The 20327-nt window shown below is 33.8% G+C and overlaps 1 protein-coding gene across 1 annotated transcript in view; it reads right to left on the reverse strand.

The window, feature by feature from the left end:
• PTPRZ1 (protein tyrosine phosphatase receptor type Z1) overlaps positions 1–14077 on the reverse strand; it is a 132867-nt gene extending 118790 nt beyond the window's left edge. The window contains exons 1-2 of the mRNA XM_063101031.1: positions 13966–14077; positions 4520–4585 (exon numbers count right to left, since the gene is read on the reverse strand). Of these exons, the coding sequence (XP_062957101.1) occupies positions 4520–4585; positions 13966–14077 (178 nt within the window). The remainder of the gene's footprint in view (positions 1–4519; positions 4586–13965) is intronic.
• Between the last annotated feature and the right edge of the window lie 6250 nt (positions 14078–20327).

Here is a 20327-nt window from a genome sequence, read left to right on the forward strand (position 1 = left end):
AATTAACATTGTGAAAATGTCCATTCTACCAAAAGTGACCTACAGATTCAATGCAATTGCCATCGAAATTACAATGACATTTTTCTCTGAAATGGAAAAAAACTATTCTAACATTTATATGGAATAACAAAACACCATGAATAGCCAAAGCAATCCTGAGGGGGGGAAAAAAAAAGCTGGAGGCATAACACTACATGACTTTAAACTATACTACAAAGTTATAATAACCAAAACAGCATGGTACTGGCATAAGAACAGACACATGGATCAATGGAATAGAATAGAGAATCCAGAAATCAACCCATACACCTACAGTCATCTGATCTTTGACGAAAGCACCAAGTCAACGCACTGGGGAATAGACTGTCTTTTCAGCAAATAGTGCAGGGAAAACTGGGTATTCATATGCAGGAGAACGAAACTAGATGCACACCTCTCACCATATACCAAAATCAACTCAAAATGGATTAAAGAATTAAATATACACTGTGAAACAATAAAACTCCTTAAAGAAAACATAGGGGAAACACTTCAGGTATTAGGATTGTATACAGACATCATGAAAACGACCCAAAAAGCACAGGCAATCAAAGGAAAAAATAAACAAATGGGATTATATCAAAGTAAAAGTCTTCTGCGCAGCAAAAGGAATAATTAACTGAGTGAAAAGACAACCCACGGAGTGGGAGAAAATGTTTGCAAAATATACATCTGACAAAGGATTAATGTCCAGAATATACAAGAAACTCAAACAACTTTACAGCAAAAATAGGTAAAGGAGCTGAACAGGCATTTCTCAAAGGAAGATATATGAATGGCCAACAGACACATGAAAAAATGCTCAACATCACTCAGAATTCAAGAAATGCAATCAAAACCTCACTGAGATACCATCTCACTCTAGTTAAGATGGTTAATATTCAAAAGACTGAAAATGATAAATGCTGGTGAGGTTACGGAGAAAAAGGAACCCTCATATATTGTTCGTGGGACTGAAAAATGGTGCAGTCTTTACAGAAAATGGTATGGAGATTCCTAAATCAATTACAGATAGGTCTACCATATGATCCAGCAATCCCACTGCTGGGAATATACCCAGAGGAATGGAAATCATCATGCTGAAGGGATGCCTGTACTCCAATGTTTATTGCAGCACTATTTACAATAGCCAATGGTTGGAACCAGCCCAAATGTCCATCATCAGATGAGTGGATAAGAAAATGTGGTATATCTACACAATGGAATACTACACTGCTATAAAAAAGAATGAAATACTACCATTCGCAGCAACATGGATGGACTTAGAAAAAACTATATTAAGTGAAATAAGTCATGCACAGAAAGTGAAATACCACATGTTCTCACTTATTTATGGGAGCTAAAAATAAATAAACAAATAAATATAGAAACAGTGGCAGAGGGGGCAGGGAAGAAGATACAACAATCACAACAATTTCTTGAACTTGTTAAGATAAGTGAACAGATATAATGTAGATGGTGGGAGGAGAAATGAGAGGGAGAGGGGAAAAAGGAATTGGTAAAGGGACACAAAAATCAACTACATTTGGTATTGATAAATTAAAATAAAATAACAAAATAATAAAATAAAAACACAAATGAAAGTGTTAAGGAGAAACACAAGTAACATTAATTTTTTTACATAAGTTCTTCACATCTATCATTCCTACTCAGCCATTTCCCCAGGCTGTATTTATTTACCATATGTCTCCCCAAAACCCTATCCTAGGCCCTGTTGTTTGGGGTAATTGAAAAAATTAAATAATCAGGAAAATGCAAATTTAAGATAAGATTCCATTTTTTGCCAATCAAATTAACTAAATTTTTAAAATTAATGTTAGTAAAATTTGGGGAAACATGTAAATGTAATGCAATTTTATGAAATTAATTTGACCATATTTATTAATATTGTAAACATTCAGACCCTTTAATTCAACAACTTTTTTTATTAAAGCCCCCTTTTTCCCCTGAAAAAAGTATTGCTGAAGTAAATAGAGTTTGAGGATGTTTATTACATTGGGTATGTGATAGCAAGATAAAAAAAGAAAAGAGAAGAAAGAATTACACTTAATTAAAAATGGGGTAAGATTATGGATAATTTTTGTTTTTATATATTTCTCAGGATTCAAAACAACAAAAAATAGTACTTCATACATTTATAGATCATTATTATAAATGAGTAAATTAAAGGCAGGCTTTCCATACAATATCACACTGATCTACTTATTTATAGTATCCATCTGCACACTTATCCACCATATAGATATGCCTTAATTGGTCCAGTTTTCCTCCTCTGATGAACATCTTGATTATTTTTATGTTCTAATTTAACTTATTTCACAGACACAGTGTAACAATGGCTTAAAAAATTTATAATCTTGACTTCAGTGGCAATCAAACAAAAGCAAATTTAAGCAACAAAATGTTATTTTTTTAACTTGTCAAATTAGAAAAGATTTTCAAAGTGACAATCAGCAATTCTGGCTTGTATTCAGTGGGGTAGTCACTCATTTACACTAGAGATTAGTGTAACCTCTCTAGAAAGCATTTAGTTTGTGTGCATTGAGTCTAAAAAGTATTTATTTTTTTCTACTCAGTAATTGCATATCAAGGATTCTCTAGAAAATAAATCATAAAATTACATTTAAGTACATATCTGTATGTCTATTCATTTACCTGTAATTGCTTTTAGAAAGTTAAATATCCTAAAATAAGGGAATGCTTAAATAATAAAACATTTATTCAATGGACTGTTAGTCTTTTGACATTAAGAATTATGATCAGCAGAAATCATCATTAAAATGGGGAAATGCTCTCACTGCTGGGTATATACCCAAAGGAATAGAAATCATCATGTCAAAGGGATGCCTGCACTCTCATGTTTATTGCAACTCTATTTACAATAGCCAAGAGTTGGAATCAATCTAAATATCCACTGATGAACAACTGGATAACAAAAATGTGTTATATATACACAATGGAATACTACTCAGCCATAAAAAAGAATGAAATTCTGCCATTCACAGCAATATGGATGAACTTAGAGAAAACCATGTTAAGTGAAATAAGCCAGGCACAGAAACAGAAATACCACATGCCCTCACTCATAAGTGGGGGCTAAAAAATAAACAAGTAAATTTTAAAAAACAAAGATACAACAATCACAAAATATGTTAAAGTGCCAAAAGAAGAGAACAGAACTGAGGTTACCAGAGGTGGGAAAGGGGGAAGGAGAAAGAGTTAAGGGAGGAACTGTTAAAGGGCCACAAAAAACGATTACATGGTATAATGTTGAATATACCAATTATCTTGATTTGAGCATCACATATTGCACACAGGTAATGATATTCAACTCTGTACCCCACAGATAAGAACAATCAACTATGTTACAATTTTAAAAATGGGGAAATGCTCAAAAATAATATCAAGACCAAACTGGATGTATAACTCGATGTATAAAATATACAAACCTAAGACAGTGAAGATTGTACTATAATAATTTTTTTAGTATATATCACTGAAGGGAGTAAAGAGTGACTTTTACTCTTCTTTGTGCTTGAATATATTTTCTAAACTTTCTACAATGAATATTTACTACTTTTAAAGTAAGAATTTAAAAGAGAAAGAAAATGCATGCCTATTTACAAAATTCAATGTGCTGCTGTGCTTTACCTACAAAATAAACTCCAAATTGACCAGAATCATGGTAAAGCTATTCTAATCTGATTCCATTTTATCAACCTAATCTTATTTCTAATGAGTACCAACTCTAATGCTCAACTCTATCCCAGATGGTCACTAGGAATGTCTTGGTTCATCCAAATTCCACCCATGTTCTTCCAATCAGGCCTAGAGCTTCTCCTCTCCCCTATGGTTTCTGATCACAATTCTGGTAGTAACTATTTCAAGCTAACTTCAGATATTCACAGTGTTCTAAACCAAATTTGGTAATCCAACAATATTATTTTAGACTCTGACTACAATGAACTCAGCCATAGTAATTCAGAAGAAAGCTCCTTCTGAGAGCAAGAATCCCATCAATATTTGTTAAATGAATAAAAATAATTACTAGCATGATCATAACAATAGCAGGTAACATTTATTGAGAGCTTTTATTTAGAAGGAGGCTCTGTGCCAAGTGCTTTACACTTCATTCATCTTATTTAATGCTCAGAGCAGTCCCTCCTTTCACATTAAAAAGAAAAACTAGGCCTCAGGTAGGTTATGCATATTTCCCAAGGAGATGTAGCCAACAGCAGGCCTGGGATTCAAATGCAGCTCTGTCTCATATCAATATGTTATAACTCTAAAATTTGTTTATGGAAAGTGAGCTAGAAATCATTTAGTTTTTGATATATTTTATTAATTAATATTACCGATCATCCTTGTAGCTAGCTTAAAATGATGTGCTGAGCTACAAAGTTTCTTCTCATACACAAAAAAATAAATTCAAAAACAATAAAAGTTCCTGCTGAATCTTATTGTATAATAATGTGTTTACCTGTATAGGACCAGCCAATCTCTTCAACAAGTTTTCTCTGTTGTCTATAGTATCCATAAGCCCAATCTACAACCAAAAAAACAAGTGATCAATGTGTAGAAAAATTTGTCCAAAATTAAAAACATAAGTTGCCCAAATCATTCATACCATAAATAGTTCTTGATCACTCCTTTCCATATCGTCTTCTCAATGTCTCCCCTCAACCCCAACCACCACCATTTTAGAATCCAATGCTACTGTTCTGGTAATTAGTGAAAATTTTAGGGGGTACATTGAAAGAATGCTGAAGTCAGGCAGTGACAAAGCAAATACCTGGGTAAAGCAGGAGCAACTTAGAGGGGTTCATCCCAAAGAGAGACTGGGGTCAGAAAGGACAGCTTGACGTACCTCCAAATTTTCCCTAACATTTCCTAAGTCTAATACCTTATTGTTTAAATATACTTCTGGGTTTACAACCCAGTTTTATCTGTAAGTGCTTCTGGGAGACCCAGAGGTTATCACGCTTTCAAAATGTGCTTCCCTTCTAATGCAAAATGAAATTGGCTGCCTTGAGAAAACTGGAATTTAAATGTCTGTATATTATCTGGGAGAAAGGTTACTTAGACAGTGTAAGTGAACTTGTTCTATGGAGGCACAGAGATGCTTAAGTGAGGTAATGCAGTGGGAAGCTTAGGGTATCAGAAAGGTCATGACCCAGAGAGAGAGAGAGTGTCTAATCTAGAACACAGAAAGGAAGATGGGTGGAAGCCAAAGTCACACTCTGCATAATTCAAAATTTTGCCTGGAGCCATGCTCTGCACCCAAGAAATGGGATGTTAACGATTTCTCCTCCTCCTTCCTGTGCCATTAACCCTTAATCTCAGACTGAAGTAACCTTAGTACTCCATTTCAGCTACATTGTGGATAAAATAAATCTTGTGGGCTAGGTTTGGAACTTGATCAGTGTTGATAGAACAGTTTCAATAGAGAAGGCTGCAAATAGCTAGTTTACAAATGAACTTGTGGAAGATTACCCATTCATAAACTGGGGTTCTGTCAAAATAGCTTTCATTTGAATGCAAATATTTCTTTACCTCATTTATACATATATATATATATATATTTTTTTTTTCTCATCAGTAGGGAAAAGAAACTTTCTTCCTTTTCTCTCTATTCCATTGTTTCTCTTTATTTACAGTTCTCAATTTCAGGGATGCAAATATCTCAAAGACATTTTAGAAATAATTTTCCTCTATTCCATGTTATGATTAGTACAACATGGTAATAAATGACTGTTAAATTATTTTTTAAAACTATAAGGCAGGCCAGCTATCAGAAATGCACATTCAGAATCCATAGATTATTCAAAGCCAAAACTACTTTAGAGAAACAAGGTTTTGTTTTTGTTTAAAAATTTTTCTTTACCCATATGTCTAGGTAAATATTTCATTGACCATGTAGCACATTTTAACATATTTGTTTTTTTTACAATAGTTTTATTGAAATACAGTTTCCATATCATACAGTTCACCCATTCAAGTGTACAATTCAATGACTTTTTAGTGTATTTAGAGAGTTGCACAACCATCCTTATAAGCAATTTTAGAACATCTTTATCACCCCCCAAAAAGAAACCCCACACTCTTTAGCTGCCACACTCAATCCCATCCCACTCCCTGGCTCTAGGAAACCACTAATCTAATTAGTTTATGTAGATTGGGCTATTCTGGACATTTCATATAAACAAAATCATACAATATAAGGCTTTTCGTGACTGGCTTCTTTCACTCTGCGTAATGCTTTCAAGGTTTATCCATGGTGCAGCATGTATCAATACTTCATTCTTTTTTACTGCCCAAGAATATTCTACTGCATGGTGACCAAAACATCCTTCAAGTTTCCCTCAGCTTGACTAAACTTTAGAAATGCTTCTTCCTGACTCTAGGTCCCAAACCTCCCCTTTCTTACAGCATTTCCTTCATTAGAAATGGTGTAATTCTAAATTTTTTCCCTTTGAGATGTAAATCTTTTTATTAGCCACCTAACAGTTTTATGACCCAGAAATGTACTTTGCAATGACCTAGAAACCACCTCTTTGAAATGTAATTGTCAAAGAAGGAGATAGCATCCTTATCTCCCAGTTTTGGTGGGATGGTAGGAGCCTAACTTCAGTGGGGCACCTTGCTCTAAGTTGCAAAAACTACCTCTTATCATATCCTTTTTCTTTGGATAAAGTCAATTAGCAAACACAGACAGCTTATGACTTCCCCTTGATATCCTGTAGTACTTTTCCACCAGTTCACCCCAGCCCTTAAAAAATCTTACACCCTCTGCTTCATACAAGTTGAGTTCAGACTTGGTCTGGCTTCTCTCCCTTATTGCAATAGCTTTGAATAAAGTATTCCTTGCCTGTTCAACTTTGCCTGTTGCAATTTTAGTTTTGACTATGGGTATACCACTTTATTTATCCATTTATCAATCAATAGTTACTTGGGTTGTTTCTACTTTCGGGCTATTATTATAAATAATGGTGCCATGAATATTCACACATATATATTTTTTTCTACCTGAAAATGAAATATTAGATTCACAATTTATTTTCCAAATAGAGTTGTCCAATAAAATAGCAAATATTTAGGACTAAATTAATTTAAATTAAATTCTGGGGACAAGTGTTTCTTCATGATAAAGAGATATATGCAACTGGATGTTAGAAAGGGCTTTAAGAGATCATTTGACTCAGAATTTTAACAGTCTAGAAAAAAATAATTCCATTTTAGAGGTAAGGCAACTTATGCCCAAGAAATGTAAGTGGTTTGTACAGGTAGTAAGTGATAAAAATGGAAATTATAATGCATGGCTCCTACATCCTACTCTACTGATTCGTTCCCAATATCAAGGATTCCTAACAATCCTGAGCTATTGGTTACTCTCCTAAGTTGCTCTGCCTGAGCAGGGATGCCTATAGTATGTATGCTTTCAAGAGAAACAAAGAACAAAGCAAATAGTACAGTGGGCTAGAGGTTCACCAGTAGGAGTATTTGAACAAATAAATTAAGGAGAATTGACTCTATACTTGATTTGACCTGGCAATCAACTGGAATTTTCCTCTGAAACTTTGCACTGACCATAGGGAAAAGATTTGTTGTCATCTTTTATATATTTTAAATATAAATGCCATAAAAATGTAAAACATTTTTAGCATATAAATGCATTTTGATGACTTCAGAAGATCAGATACCATAGAAAACCTACAGTTAACAAATATTCCGTTGAGTTAAATAAAACAGTAAGCTCTTGTTTTAATGATTCATTCTAAAGGATGATAGGAAAATATGAACAGATTTTAGCCTTCCTTGTAGGGCTTTATCACTACACAATGAGCATTTGTCCTTGGTTTTTAATTACATTAAGAAAGCTTTTTCAATACAAGATTCCCAGGTGTTGTTAATCTCTCTTCAGTTCCTTTATGTATTGTTCCCTTAATTGTTACTTCAAACAATCCGTTACACATTCATATGCTAATTACATGGTCCTTGGGCGTGAGAGAGTACCCCACTTTTAAAATTCTACTTAGTGGTCTGATAGATGAGATGTGATAGCTCCAATGAACAAGAAAAAAAGAAGCTAGGTTCAGTTTTTTGTTGCATTATATACTTTGAAAACCAGTAAATCCTATGTAAAATAGAGCTTATCAAAGTGCTTATGCATTTTAAAATCTGTTAAAATAATGAAATATAGTATTTTTTTCTGTTTCTGTGGATTTTTGTTTCTTTAGTTTCTATATTTTGTTTTTTTCCCTTTAAAGTATTTGCCAGATCTGTTTTAGTGTGACTGTTTTGTAGCGATAAAACTAAAAGAAATTTCAGGAAGGAACTGTATGCATGATAACAGGAAAATATACATTAATGAGTGTTTTTTTAAGACTACTCTAAATTTTTTCCTGAAAAAGATATTCTTCATGACGTGGCTTATTAACCTGCTAACAAAATTGAAAGAAAATTGATTTATGTTATTTCAAATAACCTTCAATGTTCCTGTTTAAAAGCATTCCATCTTATACTTACCATGAACACCTATATATATGCAAATACGTATACACATTACATATACAAACATACACACACATATACATATATTCCTTTATTTTTCTTTACACTCATATAACAGAAATCAAAGTTTTATTATCCTTAATAATCAACATTAGTGTTTTTTCTCTCAAGTGTTTTAACCTCTTCCTTCCAAATAAAAATCAGGGTACCCATCTCCAACTAAAATATCACTGTAAATATCTTGAATTATAAAATTACTTCTGATTGTGCTCCTTACCCTAAAAAAGCCTCTGCTTCATGTTAATCAACAATTTATCATCTGCATCCTACTACTAGTTCTAGCAGCAGTACTCTGACAAAGTACACATACACACACATTTTAACAGCCTAAAGTGGCCAAAATATGATAAGGAGGAGAAATAGAGTGATCCTCAGAAAATAAACTTCAGGCAGAAAATAACCATACATATAAATTTGAAGTCTAGGATTCCAGATTTCTTAAAATGGACTTGTCCAAGGTAGATGATACTTCTGTCATGTTTCACATCCTTTAAAGAAGTCACTAAGGAACTTAGAGGAAGGGAAAAGGAGGTCAGTTAGTGACAGAAATCTGGAAAGGTGGTGAAAAGGGAAACAATTAGAAATGAGCCCTTGAGTAAGGCTAACAAGGAGAAACATGGGGAGAGGGGCTGAAATCTTCCAAGTAGAGGAAAGGGCATGAGCACCGAGAAGTGGAAAATCATGGAACCAAAGGTTTGAGAGGCCAGTTGAGCTCCCTCAGAGGATCTGCATGGGTCACTGGGTACTTATATTCTTGGTGACAGCTCACTGGGGTAGAAGGTCATATCAATCTTCACACTTTTAATTTTCATCCTACTCTCTCCTCCTACCTAAATTCATTTTTTAAAATGGGAAGGAGGTAATCTACTGAATTGACTGAAAGGTGTTCAATATATTTCATATATTGAGTATATGTTGAAGGAAAATATTAAAGATGAGTATGGGAAAATGAAATAAATATTTTAACTGAAGTGAAAGGAGCTGGGTGTGTTTTGTGAAGAAAAGTTGGTGGCTTGTAAAAGCCTGGAGAAGGACCCGAAAACCCCTGGAAATACTCTATGTCAGAGCAATTAACATCCATTAAATAATTTGACAGCTAGACATGCATAAGAAAGAAGTGGCAGTGATTAAAAAAAAAAAAAGGTTGATAATGATGGCAGTCATAACCATCTACCACTGAAATCAAAATAAATCCCCTCTCTGAGAAGAAAAAAATAAAATAAAATCAGAAATAGGAGTTCCTTTAAGAAGAGAATCAGCTTTTGATTAAAGAACACCTGTGAACACATCACCTGGCTATTAAAGTCCTTTGTGGCTTCAGATTTTCCATTGTTGCTCTTTCTTGATCTGATAAAAAAGCTGAGTTTAGATCCAAGTGAAGTGATCTAAACCAAAACCTGACTGGGTAACTAAAACAAACTTTCCTGGTCAAATTAAATTTGCCTTTGAGCACAGAGTCTACATTATCATACACGGAAGATTTTCTCCATGGATTTTCCTGTCACTCAATGTTAAGAATTGACTTGCTGTCAAATTAAGTTATTATACAGACTGTCTTAACTCATGTGGAATGTAAACTTTTATCAAGTACATATGCAAAGAAATGTGTCAAACATAATTTAGCTAATTATGGTAACTCAGATAATATGGCTTGTTTATGATATAGTGATAGTACAATTATTATACTTTACCACTTCAGATGGAACCAAAACCCCTTAAAACATACTTTTAAAAATATGTGTATTTCCCTCTAAATCATTTGCATTGCAATTTCAGCTGCTTTCAAGGGTTAGAAAGAAGAGTTCCGTTGGTTTTCTCCTCTCTGCAAAGGTTTAAAAGTCAAAGTACTTTTGACAATCTCAAAACTTAAATAGCAACTTCCTGCCAAAAAGGAGAACCCATTAATTTATATTAAGTCAAAGAATTCTGGAAAAATATGTTATAAAAAGTCCAGGTGACCTCTTTATTTAAGGATAAGGTTAAAGCAATGAAAAAGTAGACGCTTGAGGCACTGTACTAAAAAAAACCAAATGGTAAAATTATCAAAAGAGATGGAAAGATTCAACATAAAGGATAATGTAATAGAACAAAGGAAGACATTTCTTCCATACGCTTATTTTGGTAGTGAGACACCCAATTAAATACATATGTCTCATAGGACTAAGGGAGAGCTCAGAGGTGAGCAACTGGATTTTGTTGTTCTTTAGATACTGAGGACTATGAATGCTTTCCCAGAGAGAATTTCTATGTTGGCAATATGTCTACCAAACCTATTCAAACTTTTCAATGAAAGCTCAAAATATTCACAGGCTTGTCTTAGAAAGCAGCTAGTGTATTTTCCTATACTTAGATACATGCTTTTAACCTAATGTGATTTATCTATATTTCTAAAGTTGAGGGTTTTTTTTTTTTGTTAAAAACATGTTAATTTTTATCTACATCACATGGTAATAATACATGCCTGTTTCAGATAAATTAGAAAAATATGCATAAGTAAAAATAGTTTTAAAAATCACCTGTAATCCTATATCCTATACATAACTACTGTTTATAATTTTGCACACATGTATATATGTTTTTCTAGATGTTATATAAGTATAATAAGTATAATAAATTTATTCTTTACATAAATTTAATTGTACTATTTCTTCATTCAACAAACTGCTTTTTCTAAAAAATAATGAATCACTGACATCTTCTCAAGTTAATAAATATGGTTTTACAAGATCATAAGAGTTCACTTAAAGCATTCTCTACATTTTGGATATTAAGATAAAAAGTTGATTTAACTATGGAAAAATTATTTCTTGTACTCACATTACTCACGATATGAGTGACACCAGTTTCCATTAAGCTAGCTTTGCTGCAGCCTTATGTATAAAATAAAGTCTGTAGGAAATTAAATATTACTTTTTTCCCCCTTCAACCGTCTTCTACAACACCAAGAAAAGACTAAGATAGCACTAACTTATTGTCATTGGACAATGCTATAATCATTTTAGCTACCTAGTTTTACATCCGTAACTAAAAGTGAACTTGTTGCACCCTAAGAGAAGAACCCAATTGTTAATGACATAGTGATAATGGGAGAAAAGATAGAATAACAATGTGTGTAAAAATAACAATTAGAAGAAGGAGCTAAAGATAGTATTATTATAAGTGGGAAGAGAACCAAATCTGTATAAGAAAATGTATATAAAAGTGGAAAGAAAACACGGAATTCATCAAATTAGAAAAATAATGTGCTATTATATTTGTTATTTATGATGATGATGATGATATTAAATACTATTAAATTATTATCTGTATAATAATAGTGTGTTATTATTTAGCAATGTAAATAAGATTGCTGTTATGAAGTCTTACGCCCACGCACTTCACTAAAATCTGGTGTAGAGAGCAAGAGTGTCTGCTATTCTGAAGAATACTTGTGAAGTTCTGGACTATTGGCTAAAATAACCAATTAGAGGATACAATGGGATTCCAGATACCTTTACCATGACAAGCATAAAACACCAAGAAAATGAATGAATGAAGAAAGATATGGGCTATTATTAATATAAAAGAGAATGTGAATAAAGAAAAGACCTACCACATCCTTCAATGGGAACACTCTGTTTGGGGAAGTTACCAATGCTTTCCATATTAATGAATAGATCAAATCTCACTGAGATGTTTTTAATTGGAAAAATTATTCTAAAGTTCATATAAAAATATAAATGGAAAGCAATCATTGATAAACAATTAGATAAAGAGCGAAATAATAGGGGCTTGGTTCACCAATTACTAAAAGATAAATAGGCAGATCAACACAAAAAAGCACATATCACTAAAATTGAATCTGATATAGTTTAATTCATGAAAAAGGAAACATCACAATCAGATAAGTAAAGTGGGAAAGTTCAACAGATATTGGGAAGGAACACTGGCTATTTGGAAAGAGAAGTTAAATCACACTTTGCAAATACATCAAAATAAATTCCAAGTGGATTAAAGAAAGTTTAGAAAAGGATGCACAAAAACTAAGAAAAATATGTGAATGTTTAATTTATCATAAGATGGGAAATGCCTTTCTATGCATAAAAAAAGAATATTATAAACAAAACTCATAGCTTTTATTACATAACATTTAAAACATATATAGGAAAATGCTTAATGGAAATGCAAATTACAAGTGTCAAGCTATTGATAATTGTTACAGTACATTAAATAAATATAAGATATTTCAAACATACAGAATTCTCACAAATCAATGAGGGAAAAATATGAGCAGAGAAATTTTTAAAATGCAAATACAAGTAATTAATAAATCTATAAAGAACTGTTAGACTTCACTGAGGATCAAAGAAACAGAAATTAAAATAGTACTGAGATAGAATTTTTCTAGCTATCACAATGTCAAAGGTTCATTATTAATACTTTTAAAATATTCAGTGATACCTAAAGAATCTTGAGATGTTCCCTTACACACAGGTAGAAGAATCAACTAGTATAAACTTCTGGAAGTAAGTGGGCAAGAGTTGGAAAGATCTTTAAAATGTTTCATATCTTGGGCCGAGCCCGTGGCGCACTTGGTAGAGTGCTGCGCTGGGAGCGCGGCGTCCTGCCGCAGGTTCGGATCCCATATAGGAATGGCCAGTGCGCTCACTGGCTGAGTGCTGGTCACGAAAAAGACAAAAAAAAAAAAAAAAAAAAAGAAAATAAAATGTTTCATATCTTTTGACATAGTAATTCTATCACAAGGAATGTATTTTAAAAGATTAACAGAGATGAATACAAAAGTTCATGCACCAACCAAGATGTTTACAGCACTGAAAGTAATAGTGAACAATCAGAAAATACGTTAATGTACAAAAAGTGGGGGGAGTTTAAATAAATTATGTAATGTTCATAATACGAAATAATGTGAAGCCATTACAATTATATTTTTTAAAAATAGTTAAATGGAGAACTGTATAAGATATAAAACATTATCTACAGTTATAATACAATTTTATTAATATTAAATATATACAGAAATGTAAATTTCTGTATGTGGTACCAATGGGAGTGATTTTTATTTTTTGTATTCTTATGCTTTCCATATACTTGACATTTGTATTAGCTAAATATTTTTAGAATTTAATTTAAAATGTCTAGGCACTCTGAAAGAATGTCTCTGATTCTACAACCAGACAAATTAGAAATAAATATGTGATATGTTTTGAAGACTGGATAAAGAAAAACTTGAAACCCATTTTTCATTTCTTATTATAGATTTTACAATAAAAGCTTCTCCTTATTCACAAGGGACTGCACACAGTAGCTAGATGGAGTGTTAACAGCATTTTAAAGTTAATCCTGGGAAATCACAGCCAAGTCTACACATAGTCGGCAATCGAAGCATTTCAGTTACCAAGGTAATTAAAAACAAGAGCCATAGCAAAATAGGCAACACAGCAGACTCACAGAACACCTTATTGGACATTATAAGAAGATTAACTGAGTCTTCTATTTGTGGGTAAATCTTGAAACAGCTTTCTTTTAATTTGTGCCTTATTTCTAAAACAACACTTTTTGCTTAGACAAAATTACATATAAACATAAGTGTTTGTCCATTGAGCAGGAAAATCTGGCAGCTTTATGTATTAGCAACCTATTCTGAAATAGGTGTGGATCATATGTTAAAATTAGTCCCAGTACATCAACTGATTCATTACATACTTATGTCTGGGCAAGACAGAAAGATTTTTTGACTCCTTTCCAGGGTATTAACTGAAAATCCATTTTAGTCATGAATTCCATTTAGATTTTTTTTACTGGTCTAGAAAAAAGAAAACTTTATTCATAGGAAGTATATTTATTATAGTGAACTAACTGATACCTTTTTCAGTGGATTTTTAATGATTTAATATATTTCCAATTTACCAATATCTCTTATAAACTTAATAAGCCACCTACTGTTGCTTATTAAACCTACTTAAGCTTGGGTAATATTTTTAAAAGAAATCAGGGTGAGCATGGTAATCTGTCTAATTTAAACTACAAACACTTATAAATGTTTTGTGCCTCTTTTCACTTCATTCTCAGGGTCAGGATCCTAGACTCTGCCCTTTGAATGATGGCTGACCTTGAACAAGTAACATCTCTATGCTTGCATTTCCACAATTGTAAAATAGGGGTACATAGCTCCTGTTTACTTACAAGAATATTGTAATAAGACATAGTACATGTTTAAAACCGTTTTGAGCTCTTTGTAAAAATTTGCTTGTATAACTCATATTATTTCCTGAATTTTAGTTTTCAGGTATTTAGTTTTAATAGTGAATAGTGAAGCAAAATCCAAAACAAACAAACAAACAAACAAAAAACCAGTAACATTTATAGAATGTGCACAGAATGTGCTTATTCAGTCACAAAATTATTCATTTGTTTACTGTTGCTGTCTGATTCTTAGATTGAAGTACTTTTTAGTCTTAAAGATAAGTATGGACACTCAATGCACAAGGGATATATAAATCCTTGTATTCAAATATTTAACTGTTTCTCTTAAGAACAATGTGAGCACTGAAAAACTAAATATTTAATTTTAATTAAACTTGGACTATCCTTTTCTAATTGCCTCACTGCATTCCAGAATGAATACATTTTAAAAAGCAAGATTTTTAGAACATTTATACTTTCCTTGTTTTAGAAAAGACTCAAGGCAACTTACGATCATTATTTATTTAAAAGTTCATATTGTTTACATTTCAAAGTTCTTCATTTTAGAATTACTTTCCCCACTAGCAATTTTAAGAAATTAAATGCTTTGATGGCATCCTTAATTAGTTGGCTTTCGATTGTTAACAAGTGCCTACCTGTATTTACTCACTGATTTTGTTCATAATTATATAAAAAAGATTAAATCTATTGCTTTATTTGTATGCATAGATGTTTCACTGTCAATAGACTATCGAATGGTAACTATTATTCATCTTTTTTTCTTCTATTGTAAAGCTTATTTGAAGTGAGTAGAAACTGCTTGAATCCTACTGACTCAATTTGTGCGGTGCAGGGATGGTCTAGCTGGTCCACGGAATCATTTTATCTGCTTTACTTTCCTCTGCTTGATACTTTACTCCCCATCCCATGACTCTACAATTTGTCCTGCATCCCACTTGTACTCCCTTATCTTTCTCATGTAGACATGTGCATCCTCCATGGAAGTTGGGGTACCCACGATGCTTATTCTGAGAACCACCAAAGTCAGCCTTAAGAAGAGATGATTCAGTTCAACTACCAATCACAACACACTTATCTGCACGTCTTGTCATTGGTGACTGGTCCTGACCAAGGATAGCACTGGGTCTCACCGGCCCACTGCTTCAACAACTTTTCCCAAATTTTGCCTGATACACTTGATGCTCTCTGCAGTGGCAGATGCTCACAGATGCTCATTAAATTGCTTAGATAACACAGAGGAACAATATCTAAAAAGCATTCTTGTTCAGTACATAATAGCCTTGGAAAATACATCTCATTCGTTACTTTTTACATACAATAACAAATGGTTGGTCAGAGGTTAGATATTATTTATTTTGAAATAGTTAATTCAGTTTGGAATAGATATGTTTTCTCTCCAGGTTTACCATTGCATTTGTGAGGATGTCAAGAGACTGAACAAGTTAATGCAGCATTTTTGGCCTGAATTGCAACCAGGACTCGGCTGGCATTTTTTCCTGGAGTTACTAGGCTACTGGGACACCTCAAGATATTTAACATACGGGCCGACCCCATGGCGCACTCGGGAGAGTGCGGCACTGGGAGCGCATTGACGCTCCTGCCGCGGGTTCGGATCCTATATAGGAATGGCCGGTGCGCTCACTGGCTGAGGCCGGTGCGGGCGATCCCCTTACCGGTCACGAAAAAGACAAAAAAAAAAAAAAAAAAGATATTTAACATAATCCTGCAGTGTCTAATATGATGACGGTGATGGTTAAATAAGGAAGAGCATCTTTCAACAGACCAAGGGTAGGATCTTTGCACCTCAAGGGAGCCAGCTCTGCAGGCAAGTCAACATTTCTCTCTAAGTCTAAGTCAAGAGAAAAGAAAAAGTGTTGAAATGAGGACATTTAGGCTTGAAATTTATATATAATATAGCATGAAGACAAGATATTGAAATAGAACTTCTATTTTCTTTGATACATTTTTAAACATCTAAGTTACCTTTCTCAAGTTTACAGTTCTGCTACTAATTTCATTATGGCAATTTTTTTTTTTTGGTAAAAAATGTTTAATTGGTAATCTGTCATGCCTAGCCAGAGACACATTGATTTAACCTTGAAAATAAAATCTTGTATATGCATTTTATGCTCAAGGAGGTCACAAATTTGCAGCATAATGCCTAAAGTTCTTTAACATGTCATTCAAGTTCATTGGAAAACTAAGAAAACAATCACTATCAAAATAAAAATTATTTTAAACCATCTTTTTTTAACCTCAGAAATAGCTGACAGAAACCATCAACTCCTGTAATTTGAAATGATATCTATGCATTTTCCAAGGAGACCCCTGCCATACCACTTGAGGCTGTGTACTCACTTTCTACCTGAACATCCCTAGGTAACACAGTGGCGAGAGAATGCATTGTCCCTCCTAATCAGGGAGTGTCTGGTGATTTGGGATGTTGGTCCACACCAGGGGAACCAATGATCACCCTCACACAGCTTTCCCATCTCACACCGACAGAGCTCCTGTCATTCAGAAGCTGCATATGTGTAGTACATTGTGATGCTCTAGTGAGACTTGCTTATCAGGGAGAGAGACCACCCCTATCTCCCTGGCAAATGTGGTAAGAATCAATGTAATTTTACCAGCCCTTTGTATAATGTTGCCCTAATGCCCAGTCCACCAAATTATTTATGGGAAACCTAGCAGTGCTTTTGAATATAACAAGAAAATTCTGGAAAGTTTTCATATGTAAAATCAGCATGGTGCTTGGCACATGAGTGAATAAATGAATGAAAGTTATCAATCTTATATCACGTTCAGTTCTATAGTTAGGAGAGCTATAGCAAGTATCTAAGTAAAAATTCTTCAAGAAAAAAGGCATTGAGGATTTTATTCCATGGTCTTCAACGATTCCATTATGTTCTTATTTTAATCATATTTTAAAAAATTTTGGTCCTTAAAATACCACTGACTACCAAGGACATTTCAGAAAAAAAAAGATTAAGAGATGATCTATGATGTTAATAAACTTGATTCTTTGAATTCAAGGCACGTCTTGAGGATTTTTCACAAAAACAGTCGATCCTTTTCATGGCTTAATGCCACTGGAAACTTCCTCCTCACAGCTAGCAGATTGCCATGGACACACACCCGGATGCCTTTCACTCTCTCTGTGTCTCCAGAAGTTTACATTTGGGGACAAGAAGAAAGAGCAGTGGAATCTTTCCTGTGCAGGAAGTTTACTTGGGGCCTTCAACAAGATGCACCTTTGTAATACAAATTACTTTTAGAAACTGACAGCACGCTAAAAAATTATTTCTACAGAAATAAAAAAAGCAACACCTTAAAAATTCAGAAAACATCAAACATCCAAACCATAAAGCAATGATTTAAGACAGTAGTAAACACATATGATTTTACAGAGGTGTATCAGCCCACAGCTAAGAAAAGCAATGCCAGGTTTTGCTTCTCTTAAATAGGCACTGTATATAGAGGTAAGGAGGATAAGTATGCAATTAAAAAACAAATATAGACTGTGTAGCTAGATAATTCTAGACAACAGTTCCAGTTTTTCCCAGCCATGAAATTGTATTATTTTTGCCTGAACTTCATAAAGGATTTCCCGAATTCTTTATTGATGTCTGTGTAAATAAATTAAGAATTCTTTGGGTTGAGTATCAAATAATTTGAAATTTCACTCAATCTTATTCTGTTTTATTGACGATACCCAATAAAAAAGAAACGAGAGAAAACTTTCCCCCATACTGCTGTCTAAGGTAAGGTAAATGTTCCTATCTCTTCAGAAGCAATTCCAAGATAAACTTCCATTTTACAGGCCATCTGTGTGTTGATTTAGAATATTTATAAAGTGATCACAGGTTAAATGTAGCATCATTTTTTTCAAATACATATTTGAATTAATTTAATGACTGTAAACACATAAGAAGCCAAATTAATCTAAGCATTCAATTATCTCATCTATGCCATGCACCTTCCTGGTGTTATAAATAAAAACTCTCTGAGGGCAGTTCCCCTAATGTAGGGTTTCTCAAGTGCTTTCATATCATAGCTCAGTTAGAAAATGATAATGTTTTCAATGCCCTGGATTAACACATAAGAGTTGAGCAGGTGAATATCAGCACACCTCTAACCCACTAAAAGCACTGTAGCATACTGGCCTGGAAGCACCTTCTTGTTTCAGAGCTTTTGCAAAGCCATTTCTCCGCCTGGATATCTCTACTCTCTCCCTTCTCTGCCTCATTTCCCACCCCCAGTCCTTCTCACCCTTCGTGTAGTATCTTGATACCACTTCTTTTACTCTTACACAGTTTTTCTCACAATTAGATGATAATTTGTGTAATAATTTTTTGATATTTGTTTACTGAACTAGGCTGTGAATTCCTCAAGACTTCTAAAGGTGTCTTCTTGTTCCCTGCTGTATGCTCAGCACCTGACCTAGGTGCACAGTTGATGCTCAATGAATATTCATTGAATGAATACACTACAAATTTAGAATTTACAGTCTCAGGAATGTTCTCTGTTACCTCTCTCTGTTTCTCAGTCTTTTTCAGACCAGTGACTGTGTTAAATCTTTCCCTTTACAATTAAGAGCTGATTCAACCTCTTTTTATTACCTAGAAAATGGAAGCCATTGCACAGGAAATTTTGCAAGTTCCTCCCTCTGCACCTTTTAATTGGCTTCTGTCTTCACTCATAGACCTCTTTTCCCTTGTGTCTCACAGAGAAAGTTGTCTCCACTTTTTTCCATCCTCCTACTTCTCCAGGATTTCTTGGGCTTCAATCCCTCTCTCTTTGCTGGATTGGTCTCTTTGCCACTATATCACTGCTATCCTAAAAATTCCCCTTACCTTACCCCCTTCCTTGCCAAATGCACTGAGCATCTGTGCTTCCACATATCTTCTAATGGCAGCAGTCATCTTCCTTCAGTGAATGTATATCTGTCTTCCTTCTGCCTGGAAGGGCGTTTTAAGAGCAGAAGCCACTAAATTCTTGCATCCTCTCTAGCCTACCACCAAGCACAGAATAAGTGTTCAATAAATATTTAACACAAAGATGAATAAAAAGAATCACTGAATACAGAATGAATGCAAAGCAGCGAAAAACACATTGTTAACTTAATGCACATCTCTTATTTTGTGTTTCCTATACATATCTGATTTCATAGAAGTAAACCCTAGAATAGTGGTCATCAGAGGCTGGAGAGGGTAGGAGTTAGGGGAGATAGTGAGAGGTAGATTAATGGACACAAAATTACAGCTAGATAGGATGAATATGATCTGGTTTTCTATGGCACCGCAGGGTGATTATAATTAACAACAATTTATTGTATAACTGCAATTAGCTAGAAGAGAGGATTTTGAATGTTCCCAACACAAAGAAATGATAAATGTTTGAGATAATGAAAAAAAAAATCAGTGGTTGCCAGGGTTTCAGGGGAGGAGGGAGGGAGAGAGGGATGAATAGGTGGGGCACAGAGGATTTTTAGGGCAGTGAAACTATTCTGT

Source organism: Cynocephalus volans, chromosome 6, assembly GCF_027409185.1.
Source record: "Cynocephalus volans isolate mCynVol1 chromosome 6, mCynVol1.pri, whole genome shotgun sequence".
In the NCBI taxonomy this organism is placed as follows: domain Eukaryota; kingdom Metazoa; phylum Chordata; class Mammalia; order Dermoptera; family Cynocephalidae; genus Cynocephalus; species Cynocephalus volans.